This window comes from Panulirus ornatus, chromosome 17 (genome assembly GCF_036320965.1).
Source record: "Panulirus ornatus isolate Po-2019 chromosome 17, ASM3632096v1, whole genome shotgun sequence".
NCBI lineage: Eukaryota > Metazoa > Arthropoda > Malacostraca > Decapoda > Palinuridae > Panulirus > Panulirus ornatus.
In genome coordinates, this window is record NC_092240.1 from 24,789,867 (window position 1) to 24,817,519 (window position 27,653).

Here is a 27,653-nt window from a genome sequence, read left to right on the forward strand (position 1 = left end):
GGCGGTTAGGCCAGATTACCTGCCCTCCAGCCTTAGGGGAAGTGACGTGAGCATCTGTTCTCATAGTTGCTTCCACCCCCCCCCCCCTCCCAATCCTCAGTCCACATCATCATCACACAAAAATACCAGAATTCATGTGTTTCACAACCTCGACTTTCATAAAGTAATCGAGATTCTTTGCGATTTCTTTTTTCTTTCTTTTTAAGGTCAAAGAAGCCAGTCGCGGACTGAGGTCATCACCCACGGGAGACTTCACGTGAAAGTACGTACGGTCTTCCTCTGCCTCACCAACCAGTAGTGCTCCCTCCAGGACTCACCACCGTCTTATGCGTAACACCAAATCCACACCAAATACAGAACCGTCATCACCTGCAAATATCATCAAACTATACCAGATTGTATCTTATGTATATAACCCTACTGATAACAATAATACAGCACACGAGTCAATCCAGCAGCTTCGTCATAGGCCTTTAGTAGTGGTTTACCTGGTCCTCTTTTATCTTGGGTTGCAACACGCACACGCTTATGACGCAGTCTTGTACTAAAAACAAAATCACCACACACACACTATCTGGGTTTGTGTTACGTAAACAAAAGCATTTCCCAGCGAGTGCTTCCGTGGATTCAACCATATCAAGACCAACACCAACAATTTACGAAAGCTTAACATCTTTCTTTAAATATTCGTTGAACAGTTTAGAAAAAAATAACTTTCTGAATGTAATTTTTTTTTTTCATTCCTTTAGAACGTCCTTTAATGTCGCCCAAGACATACAGCCTATCTCAAAACGTGCATACTTCGGCAGAATTTACGAGTTATCTATTTCGACAAATGTTCAAATTACAAAATTACACATGAATGTGGAGCACTCATGGATGTGTGTATAAGTTCATATAATGTAATCTGAACATCTACAGCACTAGAGGCAAAGTTAAGTTCAGCCAGAGTCGGGACTTCCGAACATCGTTCTGTGTGATCAAGTTAACCTGTGCAGTCAGTGCACGTCACACACACACACACAAGTCGGATCAGCCCTAAGTTAACAACTGCCGTCAGCCGGGTCCCCGACCCTACACCTACTGCAGTGCAATGGCTTCCCGGCGATACTACAACAATGAGCCCAACTGGCAGCGTAAGAGCGAGTGACGCCACAGTCGTTATGGGTGGCTGGACCTTAGCGACCACCCGTCACAAAATAAGCTCGGGTAAAAGAGGCCTCATACAACGTAACCTAACCCTAAGCTCCCCCCTCCGCTTCTGTATGTCGCCCTACACCTACCTGCACAGCTCAAAATGCACCACCACACATCGTAAGGCCATTATCAATCGAGACAAACTTCAACATACTTTCACCAACACACACACACACTCACTTCCATATTGTGTCTAGGATTAACACCGTCCAGAAACGCCAGATGACCTGAGTGAATTATTCTATCTACCAGTCCACGCGCTGTTTCCTATGAAGACCTTAGAAGCGCTCGATTACTTGACTATGCTACTACGCATGTAGCTCAGTGAGTATAAGGCACCTTACAGACGTGTGTTGCGGGCTCCCATGTACCCATACACATGTAAACACCCACACACTCTGAAATACACTAAAGTGAAAAAAAAATACCCCTACAGAGGTATGATTCAGCGGCAGCGCATAATTATACATCACAGCCTACGTTTGTGCAAGATGGAGATATATATCTCTTTATGACCTAATTTCTCATCGGTTTGGGGTGCGACCCTTATCCTTCACTATTCACTCCTACTTCCGAATTACGTGCTATACTGCAACCTTATTTTGATGCAAGACCTCTTCTGGTCCTTTTCCGAGACAGTAGGGAGCCAGAACCCCTAAAATCGAATCTGGCCTGTACTTCTATACTATCTCGACCTTGTTCTATAGTTTCAAAACGCTCAATAGAAAGTAAAAACAAGGTACGGTATTACCACACCCATAGAACAACAATTTTGCGGTCATAAACTACAGACACCCAGAAATGTTTCAGGGAATTTTTGAGAAGAAAAAAAACAAACAAACTAGAAACTATTCCACGTGTCAACCAACCAACAGTTTAAATCAGGCACGTGACCAGTGATGGATGTGATGATAGCCAGCCAGTATGGCGGTGGTTATGACAGGTAGGGTGGATGACTGTTGGGAGGATAGGGGGAAGGTTCTTTGTCATAACCCCAGGTATTGTTCAACTGCTGGCTAGCGGGGGACTGGGGACGCTCCCAGGTACTGTATATAAACTCGGGAAGGAGGGTGGATGGGGACGCCAACAGGGAGGAGCATTAGTTACCGGACGATAGCGAGAAGAAAACGAAGGAACAAGGAAGTCACGAGTGGATCTCTCTCTCTCTCTCTCTCTCTCTCTCTCTCTCTCTCTCTCTCTCTCTCTCTCTATGAGGTAAACTAAATCGGCGTATCGCCTTCGTGCAAGACTACAAAGCTAAAGAATGGGGAGACAGAGGCAAGAAAATGACGAGGTGACCAGCAACGACTGCAGTAGCAGCAAGAGAAGCACGGAGAAAGCGGTGAATGTGATGAGTGTGGTAATGGTTGTCTTCCGGGACACCCCACATAGGGGATGCCACACTCCACTGGTCTGCCCACACACCCGAAGACTGCCCTCATACCCAGGGGCTGGCCATACAGCTAGGGTCTGTCCGAAACACATGAAGGAGGCAGGTGCCATCAAGACAAGCGCTTTATTGTGTACACCAACCATGTACCACTTCACAAAGCATGGTATACCCACCATCCTACTGAACGCCACACACACTACATCGACCACAACAGGAACCCGGAGTCTAGCTAATAAAGAATCAAACCATGCACTATACTTCATTATACTAGACGTGATACAACTCGATAAAAAACTTTAATTCTGGAAATCAGACTCCTGTAATGTCAATCGGTATATCAATATTGGGCAACACTCGCTGAAGTAATCGTGGGGGCTACATACAGTGTCTGAATGGCTAAGTCATCATCAGATCGCCCGAAGTTCGCCAGCGACTAGGCTCCAGTACAGTCAAATCCCATGAATATAAATCTGAGCTATTACGCGTTACCCTCACACCACCTACACTAGCTACCTCCCTTAAGCCCAGCTCAGATTAACTGTGCATCAATGATACTTGTCTCCTCGTACAGTAATGTAGTACATGTGAGGGTACAATTAATATGATCATTTTCGATAAGTTGTGTATAGGAATGTTTAAAAAATATATATAACAACAATGAGACTTCAACCTAGTCAAGTCTGCTTGACGAAAATACTTTTCCGAATATTAACGGTGAGCGTCGTCAAGTGCTGCCGCCTTCGCTCGACGCCATCACGTCGCGTCGGGGAGCAGCCGTTGCCCTCCGCCAAACCACCCACACCAGGAAACACAACGGGAAGCCGAAATAATGGACGAGACGCGTGAGGCGGGCGGGGATGGCTGCCAGCCAACCAAGGGATAAACAGGGAATAAACCATGTTACGGGATACGCACGTGAAGCCGTAATAACGTGACAGTACGTAGACAGCCAACCAATCGTGTTGGAGAAATCAACCGTCGCCAACGTATTACCCATTTTCTCTTGATGCACATTTTGCTATTGTCATTTATCACCATAATTCACCAGTTTTCACAGAGGTAAATCCAGTTCTGTATGTACTTAAGTATAATCACATTTACTCATTTAGCAAATGCTTTTCCTGTGATGAGCATTATACATCTAAGTGTCAACCGTGCATACAGAAGATCTGGGCGTACCTCACACTCACGAATGTGTAGACAAAAAAAAAAAAAAAGACCACAATACCACATAAATCATTCTGAAAAGAATTGAGGAAAAAAATCAAAATCAAATCACCACCACCACCACGAATACCATATAAACTACCCATAATAATAACAATACAACAAAAACAATTACTACTGCTATTAATAACAATAACAACAATTATAAAAATGAGATAACACGGGAAACGAGACAAGTGCGATAATAATAATATAAAGTGATTTGATTTACGAAACCATGAGGTCACTATAAAAAAGGACCGCATATCCTCTACCAGGCACCAAAATAAATGACATAAATACATACGTATGTATGTATGTATGAATGTATGTATCATGAGGAGTCGTGATGATGAACAACCAGGCAGCGGGACTGCCTACCTACCGTTGATCCAGTGATCTACCTCCACCTTACTGTGGCTCATGACATAACCTTACGCTATCTTCATAAGAACCATTAGTCACACGACCTTTCAATCAGCCAACTCCGTGGAGCATGACTGGGCGCGCGCGCGTCGGGCTGAGCCCGTATGGGTCTGAGTAAGCTGGTAGCGTGGGGGGTGTGGAGGAGGGAGGTTAGCTATGGGAGGGGGAGGTTAGATGTGGGGGGAGAAGTTATTTGCGTGGTTGGTCATGTGATGCGGTGGCGCTCAAGCAGTTATAATGCTAACGTGACAGCCACAACCATTACAAGTCTCGTGACTACTACCACATGATCACTATAACCACATCAACGGTACCACACCATCATTACCAGTACCACAACATCATTACCAGTACCACACCATCATCACCAGTACCACACCATCATTACCAGTACCACACCATCATTACCAGTACCACACCATCATTACCAGTACCACACCATCATTACCAGTACCACACCATCATTACCAGTACCACACCATCATTACCAGTACCACACCATCATTACCAGTACCACACCATCATTACCAGTACCACACCATCATTACCAGTACCACAACATCATTACCAGTACCACACCATCATCACCAGTACCACACCATCATTACCAGTACCACACCATCATTACCAGTACCACACCATCATTACCAGTACCACACCATCATCACCAGTACCACACCATCATTACCAGTACCACACCATCATTACCAGTACCACACCATCATTACCAGTACCACACCATCATTACCAGTACCACACCATCATTACCAGTACCACACCATCATCACCAGTACCACACCATCATTACCAGTACCACACCATCATCACCAGTACCACTGGAGCCAACATACTTGTCACCAACACACCCCCGCAATCATACGTAGAGGCTCCTTAATGACTGGCCATCCATGCATATAATTACCTCATTAGCCACATACATATCAAAAACTACCACTCGTTAAGAAGAAACTTGTGGTCGACTCCACATTGCCCCTACAACCCACAACCAAGACCCAGCATCAGGAGGGGAGGGTCTCCGACATCCTCGGTTATGAACACCCACAGAACACACAGTGTCCCCCGTCCCTCCTCTTCCTAATCTACCCACACGACTCCGATCACACGAGACACAACAACAGCCTAGCAGCACAGGAACCTTCCTCGGCCAGTGCCTCCGGACACCAGCCCTCTGCTGGCAAAGTGGAGAGCATCAGAACAAATAAACAATGAGGTTCTGAGAACTGAAGAGAAACGAGACGAATGAATGTATGGAGAAAAAAATACCCATCATGTATATAACTAGGTAAGGTGGTATGTGGACATACAGTAAGCGTATGTGGAGGTTACATAACGCGACGCTAGGAGACGCAGGCAGGAGGGGATAACACTAACCACTTGACGTAGTGATACAAGATGCTTGGCCATACCGGTGTGTGTGGGGGATACCTCAGCAATCACAAGCCTAACATCAGCCACGGACGCTCCCCATCTCCGTAAGAAAACCTATACTTTACGCCCACCCAAACACAACCCTCAGGCCACGAATACAGTATGTACCGGAGGTATAATGACAGCCCTGGTGACAGGAAGGTAATGCGAGTGGCAGCGAACAAGAAGCGGCCATAATGGGAGCATGTCCTACTTCTCAGGGGTAGTCTTTCTTGGGCTCATTATACGAGTCAATGCGCCCTCAGACGCATGAATTGTTGTAATTAGCAAACAAACGCGCGAGCGCACACACAACAGGCCCGCTCCAACCACTGTAAGCATCAACAATAATCGGCTGACTGTGTTTGAACTCCTCTCTCTCTCTACTTATATAAAGATTGTTTGTTTATTCCATTCTCTTTATTACCTCACAACTTTTATTCATACGCCCCTCACTGAAGTTAATCCCATGACAATGTTCTCAACATTGCTATTGTCTTTATTATTACTATTATCATTATTATTATAATTACTATTACACACAGATGGGTGATTAATGTAGACATAAGAAGGATCATGACTGGAGTGGCCCCTCATACAACCCATGAACCAGACAGCACCTCACCATGTGTACTTTGACGTTAGCCAGAACACTACACAGGACGGTGAGGCTCTTGGTGAAGATTTTACTGCGACTACCATACTGATGAGACTGTTCCAGCCTGTGATTATATGTATATGTATATATATATATATATATATATATATATATATATATATATATATATATATATATATATATATATATACGATGAACGTTCGACCCTAACTGGAATGTATTTCAGTAGCAGCTTGATTTTCCGTCTGGAGGGCACCTAAACTGGTGGAGAGAGCGGAGGAAAACACATATGACAGCGACAGAATCAAGAGAGGCGGCTCCTACGTCCTTGATCCGGCCACGACGTACGAGGCAAGGTTATGGTGAGACGAGACAGCATCGCTGGGGTTCCTCCTGGCAGGAGGCGAGTGACACCATCAAAACAGACAAGTTCTCTGGAATCCAACGCGACTATAGCACCTAGTAGACGAAATACCAGACCGCTAGGCAAAACGGGTGAACACACGCCAGTGGATAACTCGAGTCTGTATGACAGAAATGTGCGGTTAAGGGCGAGTCCTACGGAGATAAATCTCCTTAACTGGCAATTACACACACGCACACACACACCACAGGAGAGAACCAAATCTGAAGGTAACAAGTGTCAAGAGAGAGCTGAGTCACAGGGAAAGGCTTAGAAGCTCTACCTCTGCCCATCTTGGAAGAGAGAAGACTGAGAAGCGATTTGATCACAACCTTAAATGTTTTTATAAGAGATCGGTGACACTAAACAGTTCTTCTACAGACGGAGAGATAATGCAGCCTGTGGACATAACATGGAAAGCTATTATATAATATGTAAGAGGTACTTCAACAGCATCGCTGGGAGTGGTGGACGAATGGAATACGATGACCGAGGATATGGTTAAAGCAAACAACATACATACAGGTGTATGATAAAGAATGGTCGAAAGATGGGGGCCTCACGAGTGTAAGAGTCCCTCCCCGTTCAGTACAAATAGGCATATACAAAATCAATCACACATGCAGATTAAATGAGACCATGTTTGCCCACCAGGGAAGAGAAAAGGGTAAGGGGTGACGAAACACAAACTTTCAAGTTTCTTAAGCAGTTGACAATATCAAAAATGGACAGTTCTTAGCAAGATGCAAAGACAGACCAACTGTAGGCTTTACCTAGGTAAGAAAGAACACTTGTTAAGAAAGATGTAAATATACAGTCTTATTGTACGAGACCAGTGGATGAATGGAACGAAATATGATAAATTCTGATGGCACACAAATGTTCAAAAAGGCGTACGATAGTAGAGAAAATGCGTCGTGAAACACGGAACAACGTGATCATCAAATTGGCAACAATCAACGTGGAGCTCTGGTGGGTGTGGCAGGGCAAGTGACACGAATATCGATGTCATATGACGGTGGCAGGTAAACCCCCATCTGACAGATTTGCCCAGTCACGACGCACAGGGAAAGCCAGCGACACATCATCACTGGCGAAGCTAAGCTAAAGGTCCTGCAGTGTGTGTGTGTGTGTGTGTGTGTGTGTGTGTGTGTGTGTGATGATGCCTTCGCCTGACGGGAGCTGACAAAACATATCTTGCGCAAATCAAATACGCTGTCGACACGAGAGGATAATAACAAAAGTCGAGTACATATAAACACTGCGCTAGAGTTGCCCTCTGCCAGTGGCCTGTTCAGGGAGAGGCACTGAAGTTTAAGCAGCAGCACTGGAGTTCACCGGTTATGGAGACTCATTTGCCGTGACCACCACCACTGAGGGAGTTCCGGGAGGGAGCGGGCGTCAGAGATACAGATAGATGGATGGATAGATAAATAGAGACAAAGAGAGTATATATATATATATATATATATATATATATATATATATATATATATATATATATAAATATATATATATATATATATATATATATATATATATATATATATATATATATATATATATATATTTTTTTTTTTTATACTTTGTCGCTGTCTCCCGCGTTTGCGAGGTAGCGCAAGGAAACAGACGAAAGAAATGGCCCAACCTCCCCCCATACACATGTATATATATACGTCCACACACGCAAATATACATACCTACACAGCTTTCCATGGTTTACCCCAGACGCTTCACATGCCATGATTCAATCCACTGACAGCACGTCAACCCCGGTATACCACATCGCTCCAATTCACTCTATTCCTTGCCCTCCTTTCACCCTCCTGCATGTTCAGGCCCCGATCACACAAAAATCTTTTTCACTCCATCTTTCCACTCCATCTTATATATATATATATAAGAAGTACTAGCGAAGGGATGAATGAGAAATGTCCATATCTGAACCAGGTATAAATCATGAGGTTTCTGGACCGTGAGTAAGACGAGGACTACTTGGAGACAGCATCCACCAGGAGCTTGAGGAGACTTGCACGTGAGCACAGCGCCAGGGATCAGTAACCTAACTCACACTTGACACGTGTGGACATTACTGGCACTCTGCCACGAGACGTGGGCAGGACGGGGCTAGACTGATCAAGTGTACTTATGTATGAGAAGCGTGGAGAGGTGCGGTGGATAAGGGAAGATGGTTGCATGGTAGTGTGGTGTGGTAGGTAGGGAGGGTAGACGGTAGTGGCAGACTGGGTGGCGGAACCGGAGGGAAGCCATGGCGACTGGGGTGAGGGCAAGTGGACATGCCAACACGGGGCGGCCACATACAAGCTGAGGTTCACGTGGTCTGTACACCTGGTGCTGGAGGACAACCTCACACCGCACGGATGTTTCTCACTGACAATAACACGACTTAGGACGAAACGTGACCCTAAAATACGACTCTTGCTCAACACGAGACCCTTAATGGTCACGACCAAGGATAGGCCATCATGCCCAGGGGTAGGAGCGACGCGTCGTGGCTATGGCGTTTTACGGTACAGTAGATGGGCACCGTGAGTGTTCCTCTCCCACCTTGGGCCGATGCACGCACCTTTCCCGCGCTGCCACCTCCCTGCACGATCCTGCGACTCTGCTCCCCATCCCCATCCTCTAGTTTTCGCTGGTGGCGAGGCTCCCGGCCAGCTATCAACAGGTGGTCTCCCTCCCACAGACGGCTGGTCCTATATCCGGCAGGTGGCAGCAACAACACCACCACCCACTAGTGCCGGGAGTACAGCGTCAGCTTCGTTCTCTCACTTTTCGTTTCCTGCCACCTCAGCTGAGGCATAACCACACCTCATCATGATGACAGGTTATGACGCCTCTGCTGCGGCCTCTTGGCTACACACACACACACACGCCTCCGTGGTGTAGCGGTCATCAATATGATTATGTATGCGGGGGCCGCCTGGGATCAATCCCGCTTCGGTTCGACTCCTGGTCGTGGCAGCCGGTCCACAGTCCATCCAGCAGTTCATCCTGCCCTAAGGGCTGGTCGATGAAATGGATACAGAGAATATGCTAAGATGGTGTGTGTGTGTGTGTGTGTGTGTGTGTGTGTGTGTGTGTGTGTGTGTGTAAGCGTGCGCATACTTAGGAGGAAAGAAGTAGTACATATATACAAGGTGAAGAGACGGGAGCAACACGAGAGTAAAACTCTCTCCCCGTAACACAGACACATTACACCTCACCCTTGACGAAACACGACACACTTGCCAAACATGTCCCTTTGATCGCCATCCGCTTTATAAATCAATTAATCCCCTGACTACAGTGGTGCTGCCATCACTGGGCACGGCGATACGACCTGCCTTTAACACGAATGTTCAACCCCCCAAGATCTGCTGGCACGGCAGCACAACCCATGAATACTGCGTTAAGGCCTCTGAGTGTGACGGCCTGGCCTGGGTTCGGACCCTTACAGGTCATGTCGAAGGCCAGGCCATCATATAGAAGGGTCGTAACGTTGTGCTCATGGGATTCAGCGGCTTCAAATATAGTCATAAGACTGACTATGCTTTTTCAGATGACGTAAGCAGGCGAATATGTTGGACCGAACTTGTGTCTGACGGAAAAACGGGAGGTGGAGGGGCTAAAAAAAAAAAAAAAAATCACTAGCAAATATCGGTGAAAATTAAGTCAATGATATATCTTGGTTAGTACAGTACTTCATGGTGGATATGCCGGCACCCTTCCCGGGCGTCAGGCTAGGAGGAGATATTCTCAGGAAAGCGTCTCCCGGTGGGCGGGGGAGGACCTGGAGCAGCACGCGCCACCCACACCTGACACCCGGGTCACACCCAGCTGGCAGCCGAAGCACGCACACACCGCCCACCACCACGCCCGGAACAATCGGGATCTCTCAGTGTACACTCCACCTACGCCAACCACGTCACTATGACGGTACGTAGACCTCACTGCAAGACGCTACCACCACCCCCGAGCAGGATGGCCTAATAAGCCTTTGACCTCATCAACTCTAAGGTCGACGTGAAGGGCCGAGTCATCATACCCTAGCGTCGTGCTCAAGTGCGGTCGAGGGGCGTTTCCCCGCGCGCACGGTGCACGTCATCTGAAATGCACGTATCAAGACGCGTCACGTGATCTCATTACCGGGAACAACTGTGATCTTCTCACAGGTTTCGTGTTAACATCCTGGACTTACGGGAACGAGCAGAGTAACCAGGCCTGAATCCTGCGTCTCGGCTTTAACAACGCGTCACGAAAAAAAAAAAAAAAAAAAAAAAAAAAAAAAAAAATCAGCGTAGTGCTGACACCACCCACACTCAAATTAGTTAATCACATATATCTAGACTAGAAGCGGTTATTTCCTCTTCCCTCCCTCCATCTTGACGCAGATACTGTTCACTCGCTCCCGAGTTACTCCGCCGTTGCCAAGTCTGATATCAATATTTGGGGACGAGAGGGTGGCATTCACCATACTGTCCTCACACCCGGAGTCATATCTGTATCAACCTCACTAACAATTTCTTAAATTCTTGCCCGGGCAAACATGATATTCCTGTTTCGTATATATATATATATATATATATATATATATATATATATATATATATATATATATATATATATATATATACATATTTTTTTTTTTTTTTTTTTGCTTTGTCGCTGTCTCCCGCGTTTGCGAGGTAGCGCAAGGAAACAGACGAAAGAAATGGCCCAACCCACCCCCATACACATGTATATACATACGTCCACACACGCAAATGTACATACCTACACTGCTTTCCATGGTTTACCCAGGACGCTTCACATGCCCTGATTCAATCCACTGACAGCACGTCAACCCCGGTATACCACATCGATCCAATTCACTCTATTCCTTGCCCTCCTTTCATCCTCCTGCATGTTCAGGCCCCGATCACACAAAATCTTTTTCACTCCATCTTTCCACCTCCAATTTGGTCTCCCACTTCTCCTCGTTCCCTCCACCTCCGACACATATATCCTCTTGGTCAATCTTTCCTCACTCATTCTCTCCATGTCCCCAAACCATTTCAAAACACCCTCTTCTGCTCTCTCAACCACGCTCTTTTTATTTCCACACATCTCTCTTACCCTGACGTTACTTACTCGATTAAACCACCTCACACCACACATTGTCCTCAAACATCTCATTTCCAGCACATCCATCCTCCTGCGCACAACTCTATCCATAGCCCACGCCTCGCAACCATACAACATTGTTGGAACCACTATTCCTTCAAACATACCCATTTTTGCTTTCCGAGATAATGTTCTCGACTTCTACACATTCTTCAAGGCTCCCAGAATTTTCGCCCCCTCCCCCACCCTATGATTCACTTCCGCTTCCATGGTTCCATCCGCTGCCAGATCCACTCCCAGATATCTAAAACACTTTACTTCCTCCAGTTTTTCTCCATTCAAACTTACCTCCCAATTGACTTGACCCTCAACCCTACTGTACCTAATAACCTTGCTCTTATTCACATTTACTCTTAACTTTCTTCTTTCACACACTTTACCAAACTCAGTCACCAGCTTCTACAGTTTCTCACATGAATCAGCCACCAGCGATGTATCATCAGCGAACAACAACTGACTCACTTCCCAAGCTCTCTCATCCCCAACAGACTTCATACTTGCCCCTCTTTCCAAAACTCTTATATATATATTTATATTTATATTATTATTCATTTTGCTTTGTCGCTGTCTCCCGCGTTTGCGAGGTAGCGCAAGGAAACAGACGAAAGAAATGGTCCAACCCACCCCCATACACATGTATATACATACACGTCCCCACACGCAAATATACACACCCATACATCTCAATGTACACATATATATACACACACAGACATATACATATATACAAATGCACACAATTCACAGTCTGCCTTTATTCATTCCCATCGCCACCTCGCCACACATAGAATAACATCCCCCTCCCCCTCATGTGTGCGAGGTAGCGCTAGGAAAAGACAACAAAGGCCCTATTCGTTCACACTCAGTCTCTAGCTGTCAAGCAATAATGCCCGAAATCACAGCTCCCTTTCCACATCCAGGCCCCACACAACTTTCCATTGTTTACCCCAGACGCTTCACATGCCCTGATTCAATCCATTGACAGCACGTCGACCCCGGTATACCACATCGATCCAATTCACTCTATTCCTTGCCCGCCTTTCACCCTCCTGCATATTCAGGCCCCAATCCCTCAAAATCTTTTTCAATCCATCTTTCCACCTCCAATTTGGTCTCCCACCTCTCCTCGTTCCCTCCACCTCCGACACATATATCCTCTTGGTCAATCTTTCCTCACTCATTCTCTCAATGTGCCCAAACCATTTCAAAACACCCTCTTCTGCTCTCTCAATCACGCTCTTCTTATTTTCACACATCTCTCTTACCCTTACATTACTTACTCGATCAAACCCCCTCACACAACAGTGTATATATATATATATATATATATATATATATATATATATGTGTGTGGACGTGTGTGTGTACATGTGTATGGGGGGGGTTGGGCCATTTCTTTCGTCTGTTTCCTTGCGCTACCTCGCAAACGCGGGAGACAGCGACAAAGTATAAAAAAAAAAAAAAAAAAAAAAAAAAAAAATATATATATATATATATATATATATATATACACGTGTTGCACAACGTAAGTCCTGCATGATTTGTGAAAAGAGTGAAAAAGAATAAATGAAATCATGAAAAGTTAACAAAAGAATTATTTACCAAGATTGCCCATGTATCATCCCCCCCCCCCCACACACACACACAATAAATAACATTGCTTAGTGTCAGACTCAGACATTAACTAGTCCTGACTGAATATTTCCATTTCCACCCGTTCTCAGAATACCACACGTACACAAGGTTCCTGAGAGTATGAACGCCGTGTCGTTTATTTTTCTTTTCTATTTTACGTTTAAGGGTCCGGTCACGAACTAAAGTCCACATCAAGGTCAGGCCTTAAGTAAAATATCAAGGGGGCCATGGAAGAAAAAATGAAGAGACTTGGGGAAAGTATTTACGAATATGACAGGATGTGAAAAACCTGTATTTAAAAGCGAACCACGTCATAGTTGTTGGTAGGGACACAAGAGGGCAAATAGTTCTAAAGCTTCGAGGTGTAGGGAAAGAAACAGGTTATCAATCATTACATTCTCCCCCTCATTCACTGACCGATCAATATAGCGAATCATGACAAATATCTATGGTAACCGCTGACACCAACGTACCAGTTAGCAGCTTCTCTTAAATATTTTGGAACAGCATCACGTGTGCATTGAAATTTCCCCACCACAACCCTTCCATCAACGGGTTCATTTCAATTCCTCCTCAATAATCCTTAATAGGGTACGGTTTTTTTTTTGGTGTGTGTGTGTATGCATGCATACACAGACTGGAATAAAGACATGGTACATATATAAAGCGTTAAGAGACGGAGCAACACGAGTGTAAAACTCTCTCCCCGTCACACACAAATAATCATGGGTGCGTCTAAGTTTCCCCACCAAAATCCATCCGTCAAGGGTGCGTTGCAGTTGTCCCCCCCCCCCCTCCCCCCACCTCACCACAACAAATGCAACTGTCCTTCACACTCTAGTAAGCCAGTGCTAGGCGATCTCCTTCAACAGCAAACATACGAACAGAACACTACTGCAGCAGGAGGGAGGGAGGCTCGGGTGTGCTGGGACTGGTGCCGGGTTTCTGAATGACCTGGATCATTTGAGTGGATGTGGGAGGCGAGGCAGGTGGCAGCAGGGCCGCAGGCGGCTCTCGGGTACACTTATGACTGACTATGTGGAACAGCTGTGGAGTGTGTGTGTGTGTGTGTTTGTGTACACAGGCGTCATGTGGGTGTATCGTGCAACCCGATGTATCTTCAAGTGTACGTAACTGACCTGTAAATGTTCGTGTACGTGAATAAGTGTGAAGAAGGTTTTGTGTACATGTAGTAGGTGAAGTATGATTGATGTGTTGTTCTATCAGTGTATACGAATGCATCTCATGTGTCTTTCGAGTATGGGTGTGTGTAACAGCGTATGAAGCTGTGTATTAACGTATGTAGCTGAGCTTTAGCGTATGGGAATGTATGTGGTATGTTAGCGGATGTGAATCTATGTGTGGTGTGTGTTTGGTGCGTATGCGATTTCCCTCTACACACATATCACTTTCGTGTGCAGGTGTGTGAGCAGTGCAGCGTGTATGACCTGGGAGTGCGGCCATGAGAGCATTTGGGTAACTATGTTGGTACATATGACTGGTATGCACATACAGGTGGGAGTAAATGTCCAGTGTATTTAGTGTGTGTGTGTGTGTGTGTGTGTGTGTGTGTGTGTGTGTGTGTGTGTGTGTGTTGGTGTAATGATTATATTATGGTCAGTGGGTGTGGTGGAGTGTGTGGTGGCGAGTGTGTCCGGTGGGAGGCGCGGGCTTCTGGTGATGACTCACTCACACACTGAAGGTCAAGTGGCAGTTGTCAACCCACTACCACCAGCACATGTATGCCCATACTTAAGCAAAGTACCCTCAACACCTGCAACCAGCAACATCGGTGCGTCTAAACTCATGTTAAGGCTCCTTGACACTGACCACCACCACCACCACCCAAGGACACCTGCACACCCAACTCTCACTAAGGTTCCACAGCACTTGTAACTCACCAGCACAACAACTGCACGCCCAGACTCTCGCTGAAGATTCACAACACTTGTAACTCATCATTACAACACCTGCGAGCCCAAATTTACGCTGACAAGCCTCAACACTTGCAACCCATCATCAGCAAATCTGCCCGCCCAAACTCTCGCTGACGAGCCTCAACACTGTACCTCACCAGCAGCAACACCTGCGCGCCCAAACTCTCGCTGACGAGCCTCAACACTTGTACATCACCAGCAGCAACACCTGTGCGCCCAAACTCTCGCTTTGGAGCCTCAACACTTGTAATTCGCCGGCAGCAACACCTGCGCGCCCAAACTCTCGCTGAGGAGCGTCGTTACCTCACTAGGAGCAACACCTGAGCCTTCAAACTCTCGCTGTGGAACTTATAATTAACCATTCACCGCCAGCAACACCTGCACGCCTAATCTCATGCTAAGAGTCCTCCACACCATTTACCCAGACGACTCCATAAGTTGGTAAACATCTGTATTACTCGCGTAATTCATCCTTGCGTATATCTACGGGAATGAAGGTGCTTATCATTTTCCATGATTTATCATAATGAAAATAAGGTAAGTAATCTGCAGTGGACCATTAAAGGTCGAATATCTTATCATCACAGTAAACCTTAACATTTATGTTTTTTCAGAGTACGATCTCTCAAATATCCATCCACTGCATCCTACTACTTCCCGCAGTTCTTTATGGATCGTTAATCACTGCTGCACGTAACCTGTAGATCCGGAGTAGAAGTGCTCCCGTGTTTCTAAGGGCAACATTAGCACTGTCCATGTGGGATGCACAGCCACCGTCCAGACCAGTGATGTTGGACATTTAAGAACCGCCACACACTGCACCACTAACCACTCATACGACCACAATAACTTTCACATGCATCGTCACTGGTGTTTCAACAGCATAAATACAGTGTTCAGAGAGCTACTGATCAAGTAAAGGGCGTAGCATTCGATACACACTGAGAACACGAGCGTTAGCCCACACGCTTACACAAACGTGCAGAACGGTACCAGTGAGTAGAACGAAGTGCCGTACACACTGCCAGCGTTCATGTACAACTGACGTCACCACCCACCCAGTCACCGACACAAGCCCCCGGCGTCCTCGCGTGTGGGGAGGGAGACGGGTGGGAGGGGTAGATGAAGGGGAGGTTCCTGGTGCACCCACAACTACTCTCCCTCCACCGACACTCCACAACCTTACCATCACTTTTCCTTCCTAATGATGTTGCCTCTCCTGAACAGGGCACGTCAATAAGGACATCCAGAAACACTCACTCACAGATAAAAAGGAAAAGGAATAAACATTCTATGGCATAACCACAAGCCCAACCCTTCCCATAACACGAGCTCGTTACTTCCTTAAAGAAAAACATTAACGAATCAGCATATATATATATATATATATATATATATATATATATATATATATATATATATATATATATATATATATATATACGAATGAGAACATAAATGCCTGAAATGCTTGAGAACAAACTGAGAATTACATCTGCGTCATCAAAATGAAGGTATAATCTCTGAGAGATTAGGTAATGCCGCGAAAATACTGAGAAAGGACATTACAAAACCCGACACCGCGACACACCTAACCGTACACCAACAACCTGTTTCCTGCAAGATTTTCCCAGAATAAATAAGGCATGCTCTGATATCTATCCATCATTTCTACAGCAAATCTACTAGCCTGCAATATCAGTGAGGTACGAAAGCTGAATCTCTGAGAAGTTTATTGTTTAGGCAACAGCAAAGACAGCCTGATCATAAGCTGGGCTGCTGAGGTGGGAGTGAACGTCCAAACTCTGTGCCAAGGTGGGATCATCATGCTTATGATGGAAATGACAGTTTACCGAGTTCTATCGGCAACTGATGAAAATCCAATGTTTATCTTGCTTGAGCCTATAAAGCAAAACTTTCTTACTAAGAAAGATATCTAATAATCCATCAAATCATCTGGGCAATTTTATATGGCAAAATATCATGCTCACCAGTACATACATAACTAAGCCATTTCAGACTTTGCCTTACATTAACCCTTAAAGATTCATGTTACATGAATTAAAGGTTTTACATTAACTCCCAAGTGTTCAAGGTGTGCCAAGGAATAAGATATACTTTTTTATCAGATCAGTAACCAAAAATTTTATTTTCATTTAATACTCACCGTTCTGAAACTGTGCTGCCCATTTCTGCCATCATAGCTGTCCACTCACTGAATATCTCACTAGCATCTGGACTTAATACTTCCTCATCATACCTTGTAAAAAAATGTATAAAAGATCAGTCAAAGTGAAGAGTGCATGATGCCTACTTTAATTCTTTAATACTATAATAAAATAGTCTAATTACTTTACTAATTATGTACATTCTGTATTTGAACTGAACTACTGCACCGGCCACTGTACACTATCTAATCTTTCATAAATCTATGTGATACCTGATTACATCAATTCTCTGCTAACATACTAATAATAATAATGATAATAATAATAATAATAATAATAATAATAATAATAATAATAATAAGCATGCACTGTGCCCTATGAACCCTTTTTTCCTAATATTTCTATAGAAAGACCATTCTGTAAGCCTTTGTGTTCTACTGCATGCCCAAGTCTCTTTGTATTAAATGCATGGTGTTTTTTTTAGCTTTTAGTGATAAACATCCCTGCCTCCTATCTTTACCTTAAGGATGTACTCTCAGCAAACCATCAAAACTTAACAAGATTCTGTAAAATCAATAATATGAATCTAAAGCCCTTAGAATATTTGGATGTACTGCAGTTCCAGTACTGACCATGAGCTACAGATTGAAAACAATGTACATTTTGAAGGATTTAAACATTTCTCTACTGGAGGCAAAACCCCATGAGTATCTGAAAGAGCACTTGTTTGGCCAGGAGTTAAAACATCATTTTACTCCTAAAATAGGGTGAATTCACAAGGAGTTGCAGTTTTTAACAATCATAAAATATATTATGCTGGCATATGCATGTTAAAAGTAATTCAACAATAATACAGGAGCATGACCAAATCTATGATGTCGCAGTGCAGGAGTGAGTTACCACCAAGTGTCTAGCCAACTTCTCACCCATAACACAGAGCTCATTTTACTACCACTGTTATGCCTGAAGCCACTGGATATGGACAGTTCCCCCCAAAATAAAGGGGAATCCACAAGTGAAAATGGAAAAAATCTCATCGCTATAGGACTCTGAAAGGCTAAGAATATACATAAACAAAGAATTCCACTGAGCTACCAAAAACAAGAATGCTTTCCCATGGAGATAAGCTTTCACTCCTCTGTTGTGGTGAAACTGAAAAACTCAGGAACAATACAGAATATCAGATGGACATGGACTCTGTCACATCTTTAATAAACAATGTGAAGGACCTCGGAATAATGATATTCAAAAACCTTGCCTTCAGTAAGCATAACAAGACAACAGTTGCATCTTCCATGAAGATGGTATGATGATTCCTGGAAACTTTCAAAACAAGAGAGGAAAAATCAATGATCATACTCTTCATGACACTCATACTCTCATGAATATAAAATTGCTGTATAATAAACAGCATCATACAAGGCAGGCAAAATTTGTAGAATATCTCCTTATTCATAACACTTTTACTAGAAAGGACCTGTGTACTCCCTATACCAATCTTTTTGGCTTCAAATATCCCTACAAAACCAATAATCAGATGCCATTCTCTAATATAGCAAGGCAATGGTGAACTCTAGGCAAGCTACATACTTGTAAAGTGGATGGCTATAAAACACTTTCATCCCAGCCCCAAAGAATCTTGTCAAGAAACAAACCAAGATTCTTTCACATTTAAAATGAAGCTAGCTTCCTACAAAACACCTATGACAAAGCAACTTTGTCTAAAACATCCTCTTTTGCACTGCTACAATCAGAAAAATGCCGAGGAATGTTAAGAAGCCAAAACTGACCCAATGAAACACTGTAATATAAACCAAAAGTTCTCACTCTGATGCACTATATTTTCTCGTCTGCATTAAAAGCCAAGATCTTCCTCAGTAATAATCCTTTCAATCCAAACTCATGGTTCACAGATCTCTCTGCTAACTATTGCACACACTTTCAAATGGGGTTGTGTTTTTAACATCAAAGACCAACAACCTTTCTTCTCATCCCTGAGTGTTTCTTTACTATCAGATAAAGAATATTCATAAAACACTGATCTTGGCTAGATTTGTTACAGTTTTGTTTCCATTTCTATGATACAGTCCTTAAAAGCTGAGCCAGACTTTGGCCTTTAAATTTCTGACAAAGTTGGATTAGTTTTCCATAACTATGTCAGGCCATATCATGACACTTTACAGGCCCATCTATCAAATTTCCAAAGCTCCTTTAATATCAAATCCAGATTAACAGATTGCTAAAAAGGGGGGTGAAATCTTAACTGTGCTGAAAAACTTAGTTAACACTTTGCAAACTTTCAGGAATTTTAAAAAGTCATTCATATCCAACAACTGCCTAGTCAAGCATCTCGCATCAGTTTCCCTGTCTACCAAGAGAGTCAAAACTCACTCAAGCCTAAGGATAGCATAGTGACATCCCTCTTTGTTCACATATGGACTCCATAAATAGCCCATAACTGACTAAAATCTGCCACTTCTAAAAGCCACAAAAATTTATGAACCTATTATCAAACTTACCTATGTCACTAAGGTCGTCTTTGGTGTAAGAAGCTCTGAAGTGAGTTAGGTAAGAAGACTGTCTCTAAACAAGAAAGTCAATCTCGTAAGTTAAAAAGAACATTCATCTTCCCTAACGATATCACTGCCTCTTTCTGAAGCTCTGAGGTATCTTCCATAAAAATAGGATCAACTTTCTTGCTGTATCTTCCATACAAATAAGGATCAACTTTCTTGCTCCTTTGAGTACTTATTACATGTCATAAGACTCTACCTTTCAAGAAAAGGTTGAAGTAGAGAAAAGTCATAACACAGGGCAAACCAGGCTTCTTGTAGACTGAGGTCCAACTTGCAAATGTCACTCCTCTGTCTAATTGGACCCATGAACTATTCTGATATGCAATGCTAAATAGAGGCTTAACTTTCTTCTAATTAGAGCCATTTCCTTCTTCAGAATCAGCTAGACCCAAATCTTTCAGGATCATCTAAGAATCAAAAGGACATAAGCAACATTAGCAATAAAACCAAAATATTTGACACATATGTGAGACATTATGATCTTGCTCTGGAAGTTGATGCCTACGTTTCTTAAGATAGTTAAGGTGGTACAGGCAACTGAATGCACTACGGGGCCCAACAAATCAATAATGCTGCATTCCAGCCATTTTCCAACATATTGAAAGCTTTTCTCTTCATAATAAAGTAAAAAAGACAACCTGAGGGTTAAATACTAACAGGAAAAAAGATTCTGCATATCATATACAATGCAATCAACATTAAAAATAAGTTTAATGGAAATAAATCATGTCTCAACACATGGCAAACAACAAAAGCTGTACTTTCTTTAACCTAGCAAACATCCACAGATCATTAGTCCACAAGAAGTAACACATGGTCAACAACATTATCTATCATACACAAATACAGCTGTGCTGAGGTTCTGTAATACCAGTCCTCTGATTCACCACAAAGATCCTCTCAGGGTGGACAAAGTCCAACTCAGTTAACCCAGGATAATTGGTGGTACACTACAATGGACATATAAGCTTAAACCCTGAGGATGGTCTTCACTTACCGCTGATGACAAAGTTACAAGATGATCTATACTCAGCAAAAGTTAAAACAGTACAACAACCACTCAGGTTCTCTCTGACGAAAGCAGTTAAAGCACTACTGAAGTTTCATAAAGGAACATTCCTTTGATTTATCACAAGTTTTCCCTCTGGGAAGGCATCCTCCAACTCAGGTCCCTAGCTCATCACTGGTGAACTAGTCAGGATATGGGAACTTTGATGGAGACTGTTCTCCTCCCCTGCTAGTGATACTAGGTTATGAATTAATTATGAGATGCCAGTGTTCAGCAGTAAATCAACAACCAATAGGTTTTCTGGGTCCTGAAGACAAGAAAAATCTTGCCGAGGTTCCAGAGAGCAACAAAGACATGAGGTATTGCAAGGACTCCATTTAGGGTAGACACCCACTGATTTGGTTCTCCCCTCAAGTAGAAACACCCTCACTCAGTTCCACCTGCATATCTCTGGTACAACAACTGAGGTGTGAGATCTTTAACCATTGGGTCTTTCTCTGCCTCCCCTACTTATGACATAAGGTTACCAGCTGGTCTCAAAATATAGCAACCAAATAGTCTGACCACCAATTGACAAATATTTGCCAGGTGCACTGCCCTGATGAAACATAATCCTCTTAACTAGCTGAACTAGTGTAACCATTTTACAGCATAAAGTTCATTACCATCCCCTGCATCATTTCTGACCAACTCCCACATCCATAAAAACACTGCGACCAAGAAATATTTGTAAACGTCAAATATGCCATAAACTGTTACAGAACCATAAAGAGAAAAGTACAAAGAAAACACCATAACAATAAAAAATCACATCACAAGAAAACAAAAAGGTAGTGGTTAGGCACATTTACTGTTACAGGCGAAGGTCATCCCTATTTCGTGGCAGGTGCTGTCACTGGTGTCTCTTGGTAAACTAATTTCTCAACATTTTAAAAAATATTCATGATTTGTATCATGGAAAATCACAAACTAAAGACAAAGATTCCTAACCATCATCTCAGATGGCCAGAAACCAATGTGAAGCAGTGGTCAATTGGCACATGCTGCTCCAAATCAAGCAAGTGAATTGATGAAGGTAGTTCACCATTTGAGCTACTTTTCCTCCATGGCATGACATCACAAACCCTGATGAGTTGCTGCATGGTTGATAAGTGCCTGTAAATGAACATCTACATGCCTCATGTATTATAAAATTATCAAACTGGATGAATCTACGGTGATACACCTTATGCTTTGGGAGTATATCAGTAACACTGGATACAGAACAAATGTGCTCTGATATGCTCATATGGCCCTGTATTGGGGTAACAAATTATATTCTTAAATCACCTGGAAATATAACTCAGGAAATCAAGCATTCAAAAACTAAAAGCTCAGGACATCCACACATTTTTATGTTTAGATGCTGAGGAAAGTATAAATATAATGAACTGATTTTCTTAATCAAATCATAATCTAACATGATTTAGTTAAATTATGGTGAGCAGATATGAATGTATGTATGGATATGAAATATGGTTTCACCTTCAAAACAGAGCAGAGAATCAGTTCAAACCATAATCTCAAAGTGTTAATGGAGTGAAACATTTTAGCAAAGACTGTGCTCTGAAATCTAAATCTGTGACACACATATCGCACATATAAATGGACGTATGAAGGAGTGGATCTGGCAGTGGATGGAACCATGGAAGCGGAAGTGGATCATAGGGTGGGGGAGGGGGCGAAAATCCTGGGAGCCTTGAAGAATGTGTGGAAGTCGAGAACATTATCTCGGAAAGCAAAAATGGGTATGTTTGAAGGAATAGTGGTTCTAACAATGTTGTATGGTTGCGAGGCGTGGGCTATGGATAGAGTTGTGCGCAGGAGGATGAATGTGCTGGAAATGAGATGTTTGAGGACAATGTGTGGTGTGAGGTGGTTTGATCGAGTAAGTAACGTAAGGGTAAGAGAGATGTGTGGAAATAAAAAGAGCGTGGCTGAGAGAGCAGAAGAGGGTGTTTTGAAATGGTTTGGGCACATGGAGAGAATGAGTGAGGAAAGATTGACCAAGAGGATATATGTGATGGAGGTGGAGGGAACGAGGAGAAGTGGGAGACCAAATTGGAGGTGGAAAGATGGAGTGAAAAAGATTTTGTGTGATCGGGGCCTGAACATGCAGGAGGGTGAAAGGAGGGCAAGGAATAGAGTGAATTGGATCGATGTGGTATACAGGGGTTGACGTGCTGTCAGTGGATTGAATCAAGGCATGTGAAGCGTCTGGGGTAAACCATGGAAAGCTGTGTAGGTAAGTATATTTGCGTGTGTGGACGTATGTATATACATGTGTATGGGGGTGGGTTGGGCCATTTCTTTCTTCTGTTTCCTTGCGCTACCTCGCAAACGCGGGAGACAGCGGCAAAAAAAAAAAAAAAAAAATGAAGGAGCAGGATGGGGAGGGGGCAGAGGTTCTGGGAGCGTTGAAGAATGTGTGGAAAATGAGAATGTTACCTAGGAAGAAAAATGGGTATGTTTGAAGGAACTGTGGTTCCAACAATGTTATATGGTTGCGAGGCATGGGCTATAGATAGGGTTGTGCGGAGGAGGGTGGATGTGCTGGAAATGAGATGTTTGAGGACAATATGTGGTGTGAGGTGGTTTGATCGACTAAGTAATGAAAAGGTAAATGTGGTGTGGTAATAGAAAGAGTATGGTTGAGAGAGCAGAGAAGGGTGTTTTGAAATGGTTTGGTCACATGGAGAGAATGAGTGAGGAAAGATTGACGAAGAGGATATATGTGTCAGAGGTGGAGGGATTGAGAAGTGGGAGACCAAATTGGAGGTGGAAGGACTGAGTGAAAAAAAGTTTGAGCGATTGGGGCCTGAACATACAGGAGGGTGAAAGGCATGCAAAATATAGAGGGAACTGGAACGATGTGGTTTACCGGGGTCAATGTGCTGTCAATGGATTGAACCAGGGCATGTGAAGTGTCTGGGGTAAACCATGGAAAGTTTTGTGGGGCCTGGATGTGGAAAGGGAGGTGTGGTTTCTGTGCATTACACATGACAGCTAGAGACTGAGTGTGAACAAATGTGGCCTTTGTTGTCTTTTCCTAGTGCTACCTCATGCGTGTGGGGGAGGAGGGTTGCTGTTTTTCATGAGTGGTAGGGTGGTGACAGGAATGGATAAAGGCAACAAGTATGAATATGTACATGTGTATATATGTATATGTCTGTGTATGTATATGTATGTATACATTGAAATGTATAAGTATGTATATGTACGTAAGTGGGTGTTTATGTATATACATGTGTATTTGGGTGTTTGGGTGGGTTGGGCCATTCTTTTGTCTGTTTCCTTGCACTACCTCACTAACGTGGGAGACAGCGACTAAGTATAATAAATAAAAAAAATATATGAGTTGATAGAGATGCTCTGTGGAAGGTATTAAGAATATATGGTGTGGGAGGAAAGTTGTTAGAAGCAGTGAAAAGTTTTTATCGAGGATGTAAGGCATGTGTACATGTAGGAAGAGAGGAAAGTGATTGGTTCTCAGTGAATGTAGGTTTGCGGCAGGGGTGTGTGATGTCTCCATGGTTGTTTAATTTATTTATGGATTGGGTTGTTAGGGAGGTAAATGCAAGAGTTTTGGAAAGAGGGGCAAGTATGAAGTCTGTTGGGGATGAGAGAGCTTGGGAAGTGAGTCAGTTGTTGTTCGCTGATGATACAGCGCTGGTGGCTGATTCATGTGAGAAACTGCAGAAGCTGGTGACTGAGTTTGGTAAAGTGTGTGGAAGAAGAAAGTTAAGAGTAAATGTGAATAAGAGCAAGGTTATTAGGTACAGTAGGGTTGAGGGTCAAGTCAATTGGGAGGTGAGTTTGAATGGAGAAAAACTGGAGGAAGTGAAGTGTTTTAGATATCTGGGAGTGGATCTGGCAGCGGATGGAACCATGGAAGCGGAAGTGGATCATAGGGTGGGGGAGGGGGGCGAAAATTCTGGGGGCCTTGAAGAATGTGTGGAAGTCGAGAACATTATCTCGGAAAGCAAAAATGGGTATGTTTGAAGGAATAGTGGTTCCAACAATGTTGTACGGTTGCGAGGCGTGGGCTATGGATAGAGTTGTGCGCAGGAGGATGGATGTGCTGGAAATGAGATGTTTGAGGACAATGTGTGGTGTGAGGTGGTTTGATCGAGTGAGTAACGTAAGGGTAAGAGAGATGTGTGGAAATAAAAAGAGCGTGGTTGAGAGAGCAGAAGAGGGTGTTTTGAAGTGGTTTGGGCACATGGAGAGAATGAGTGAGGAAAGATTGACCAAGAGGATATATGTGTCGGAGGTGGAGGGAACGAGGAGAAGAGGGAGACCAAATTGGAGGTGGAAAGATGGAGTGAAAAAGATTTTGTGTGATCGGGGCCTGAACATGCAGGAGGGTGAAAGGAGGGCAAGGAATAGAGTGAATTGGAGCGATGTGGTATACCGGAGTTGACGTGCTGTCAGTGGATTGAATCAAGGCATGTGAAGCGTCTGGGGTAAACCATGGAAAGCTGTGTAGGTATGTATATTTACGTGTGTGGACGTATGTATATACATGTGTATGGGGGGGGTTGGGCCATTTCTTTCGTCTGTTTCCTTGCGCTACCTCGCAAACGCGGGAGACAGCGACAAAGTATAATAAAAAAAAAAAATAATATGAAGGAGCAATTAGTTTTCACTTTTGAAGCTCAGCTCAGAACACAAAATGAAAATATGAGATAAAAAACGTAAATCTAGGATATATCAAGAGACATACTAATAAAAAGGAAATTAACAGTCTTCAACATTTTGGAGTCCATTTGTGGGGCAGCACTGTACATGACCTTGACACCATTTCCTGGCTAAGGGATGGTCAGCAAACTCTGTGGGGTATGTAAAATGTTTCTTGAAAGATGTGGACTTTTGGTACATTTTGACGGGGAAAAAACTGTGTATTATGACTTTCATTGTAAATCACAGCAAAAGGGTTAAATGAGTTTCAGGCACCCACAATGTTTGTCCTACATAGGGGTTACCAGCATTATTTAAACCACTAAACCAGATAGTTTGAAAATTGTTTCCCATATGTTTCCTGGAAGAAAAGGATAAATATGGTTCCATCCTGGGCAGAGTGTCTATTGCAAATGGCCTTACATCTAAAACTACAGAAACACACATAAGAAGTAACAAAATGGTTCAAGGGGCAGAGATCCATTTGGAGAGGTATCACTCATAAAGAAAATATCCAACTGCAAGCCTCCTTTCCTTACAACATTTCTGTTTACACTGTATCCAATATGGCATCAGCTGAGATGATGCATACTCCTTGGAGATAAAAGAGTTGGAGAAAAAGAGCTTTGGACATAGCCAAGGCGAGAACCTTTTTTGTTTACTATATTTCATATGATGGACGCAGGACAGTCTAAATGAAAATTCATGGGACTAACAGCTCCTTTATATTAATGTGTATATACTTTTATACCTCCAACCAAATAACACCTACATGACCCTCTGATGAAGGGAAGCCCCATCCTTGATTTGATGAATTTGCCTAAGCAATTAGTTAAGTCACCGCGAGGTCTCCAAGACATGGGTATTTGGAGGTTCTCTATATCAGTCCATCAACCATTAGATCAAAAAGTTTCCAGGTAAATGCTCTTGTAAGATATTTGTTTTCTGCTGGAAATAATGTTTCCCTAGAAGATAACCTTTTTGGCCTGAAGCCTTGCCACAGTCACTGCACTGGACCACAAACAACTTCCCCAAGAGGTACACAAGCTGACCCCTGCATTGGTTAGGTAGCACCAGAAAAGGGATAAAGGAAGGCCACATCTGCTCACATTCATTCTCTAGCTGTCATGGTTAGGTAGCACCAGGAAACAAAAGAAGGAAGGCCACATCTGCTCACATTCATCCTCTAGCTGTCATGTGTAATGCACTGAAACCAATGCTCTCTATCCACATTCAGGCCCCACAGACCTTTCCATGGTTTACCCTGGATATTTCACATGCCCTAGTTCAGTCCACCGACAGCACGTTGACCCCAGTATACCACATCATTCCAATTCACTCTATTTTGTGCACACCTTTCACCCTCCTGCATGTTTAGGCCCCGATCACCCAAATCTTTTTCACTCCATCCTTCTACCTCCAATTTGGTCTCCTGCTTCTCTTTGTTTCCTCCACCTCTGACAAATATTTTTTCCCCATACATATTTGCCATTTCCTGCGTTAGCGAGGAAGCATCACGGACAGATGACAGCATGAGAGGGAAACTCCTCATTTGGCCCCCTTCTCAGTTCCCTCTTTTGGAAAAGTAAAAACAAGAGTCTGCAAAAAACCTAATCCATCCATCACAGATTGTCAAAGGTAATACATGGCTAACGTCTATTGCAGGTACAAGCACATGACAACAAGGAAGACTTCTAGATCTACAGTTAACTTACTAAGATGAGAGAAATTAAAGTAACCCCTGATCATCACCCCAGAAATAGGTTTTGGT

General features: G+C 43.4%; 1 protein-coding gene across 5 annotated transcripts in view; it reads right to left on the reverse strand.

The window, feature by feature from the left end:
- LOC139754644 (uncharacterized) overlaps nt 1-27,653 on the reverse strand; it is a 367,745-nt gene that overhangs the window by 34,649 nt on the left and 305,443 nt on the right. For all 5 annotated transcript variants that reach the window (XM_071672165.1, XM_071672161.1, XM_071672163.1 and 2 more), the window contains one exon: nt 17,578-17,670. In XM_071672165.1, coding sequence (XP_071528266.1) covers nt 17,578-17,670 — 93 coding nt within the window. The remainder of the gene's footprint in view (nt 1-17,577; nt 17,671-27,653) is intronic.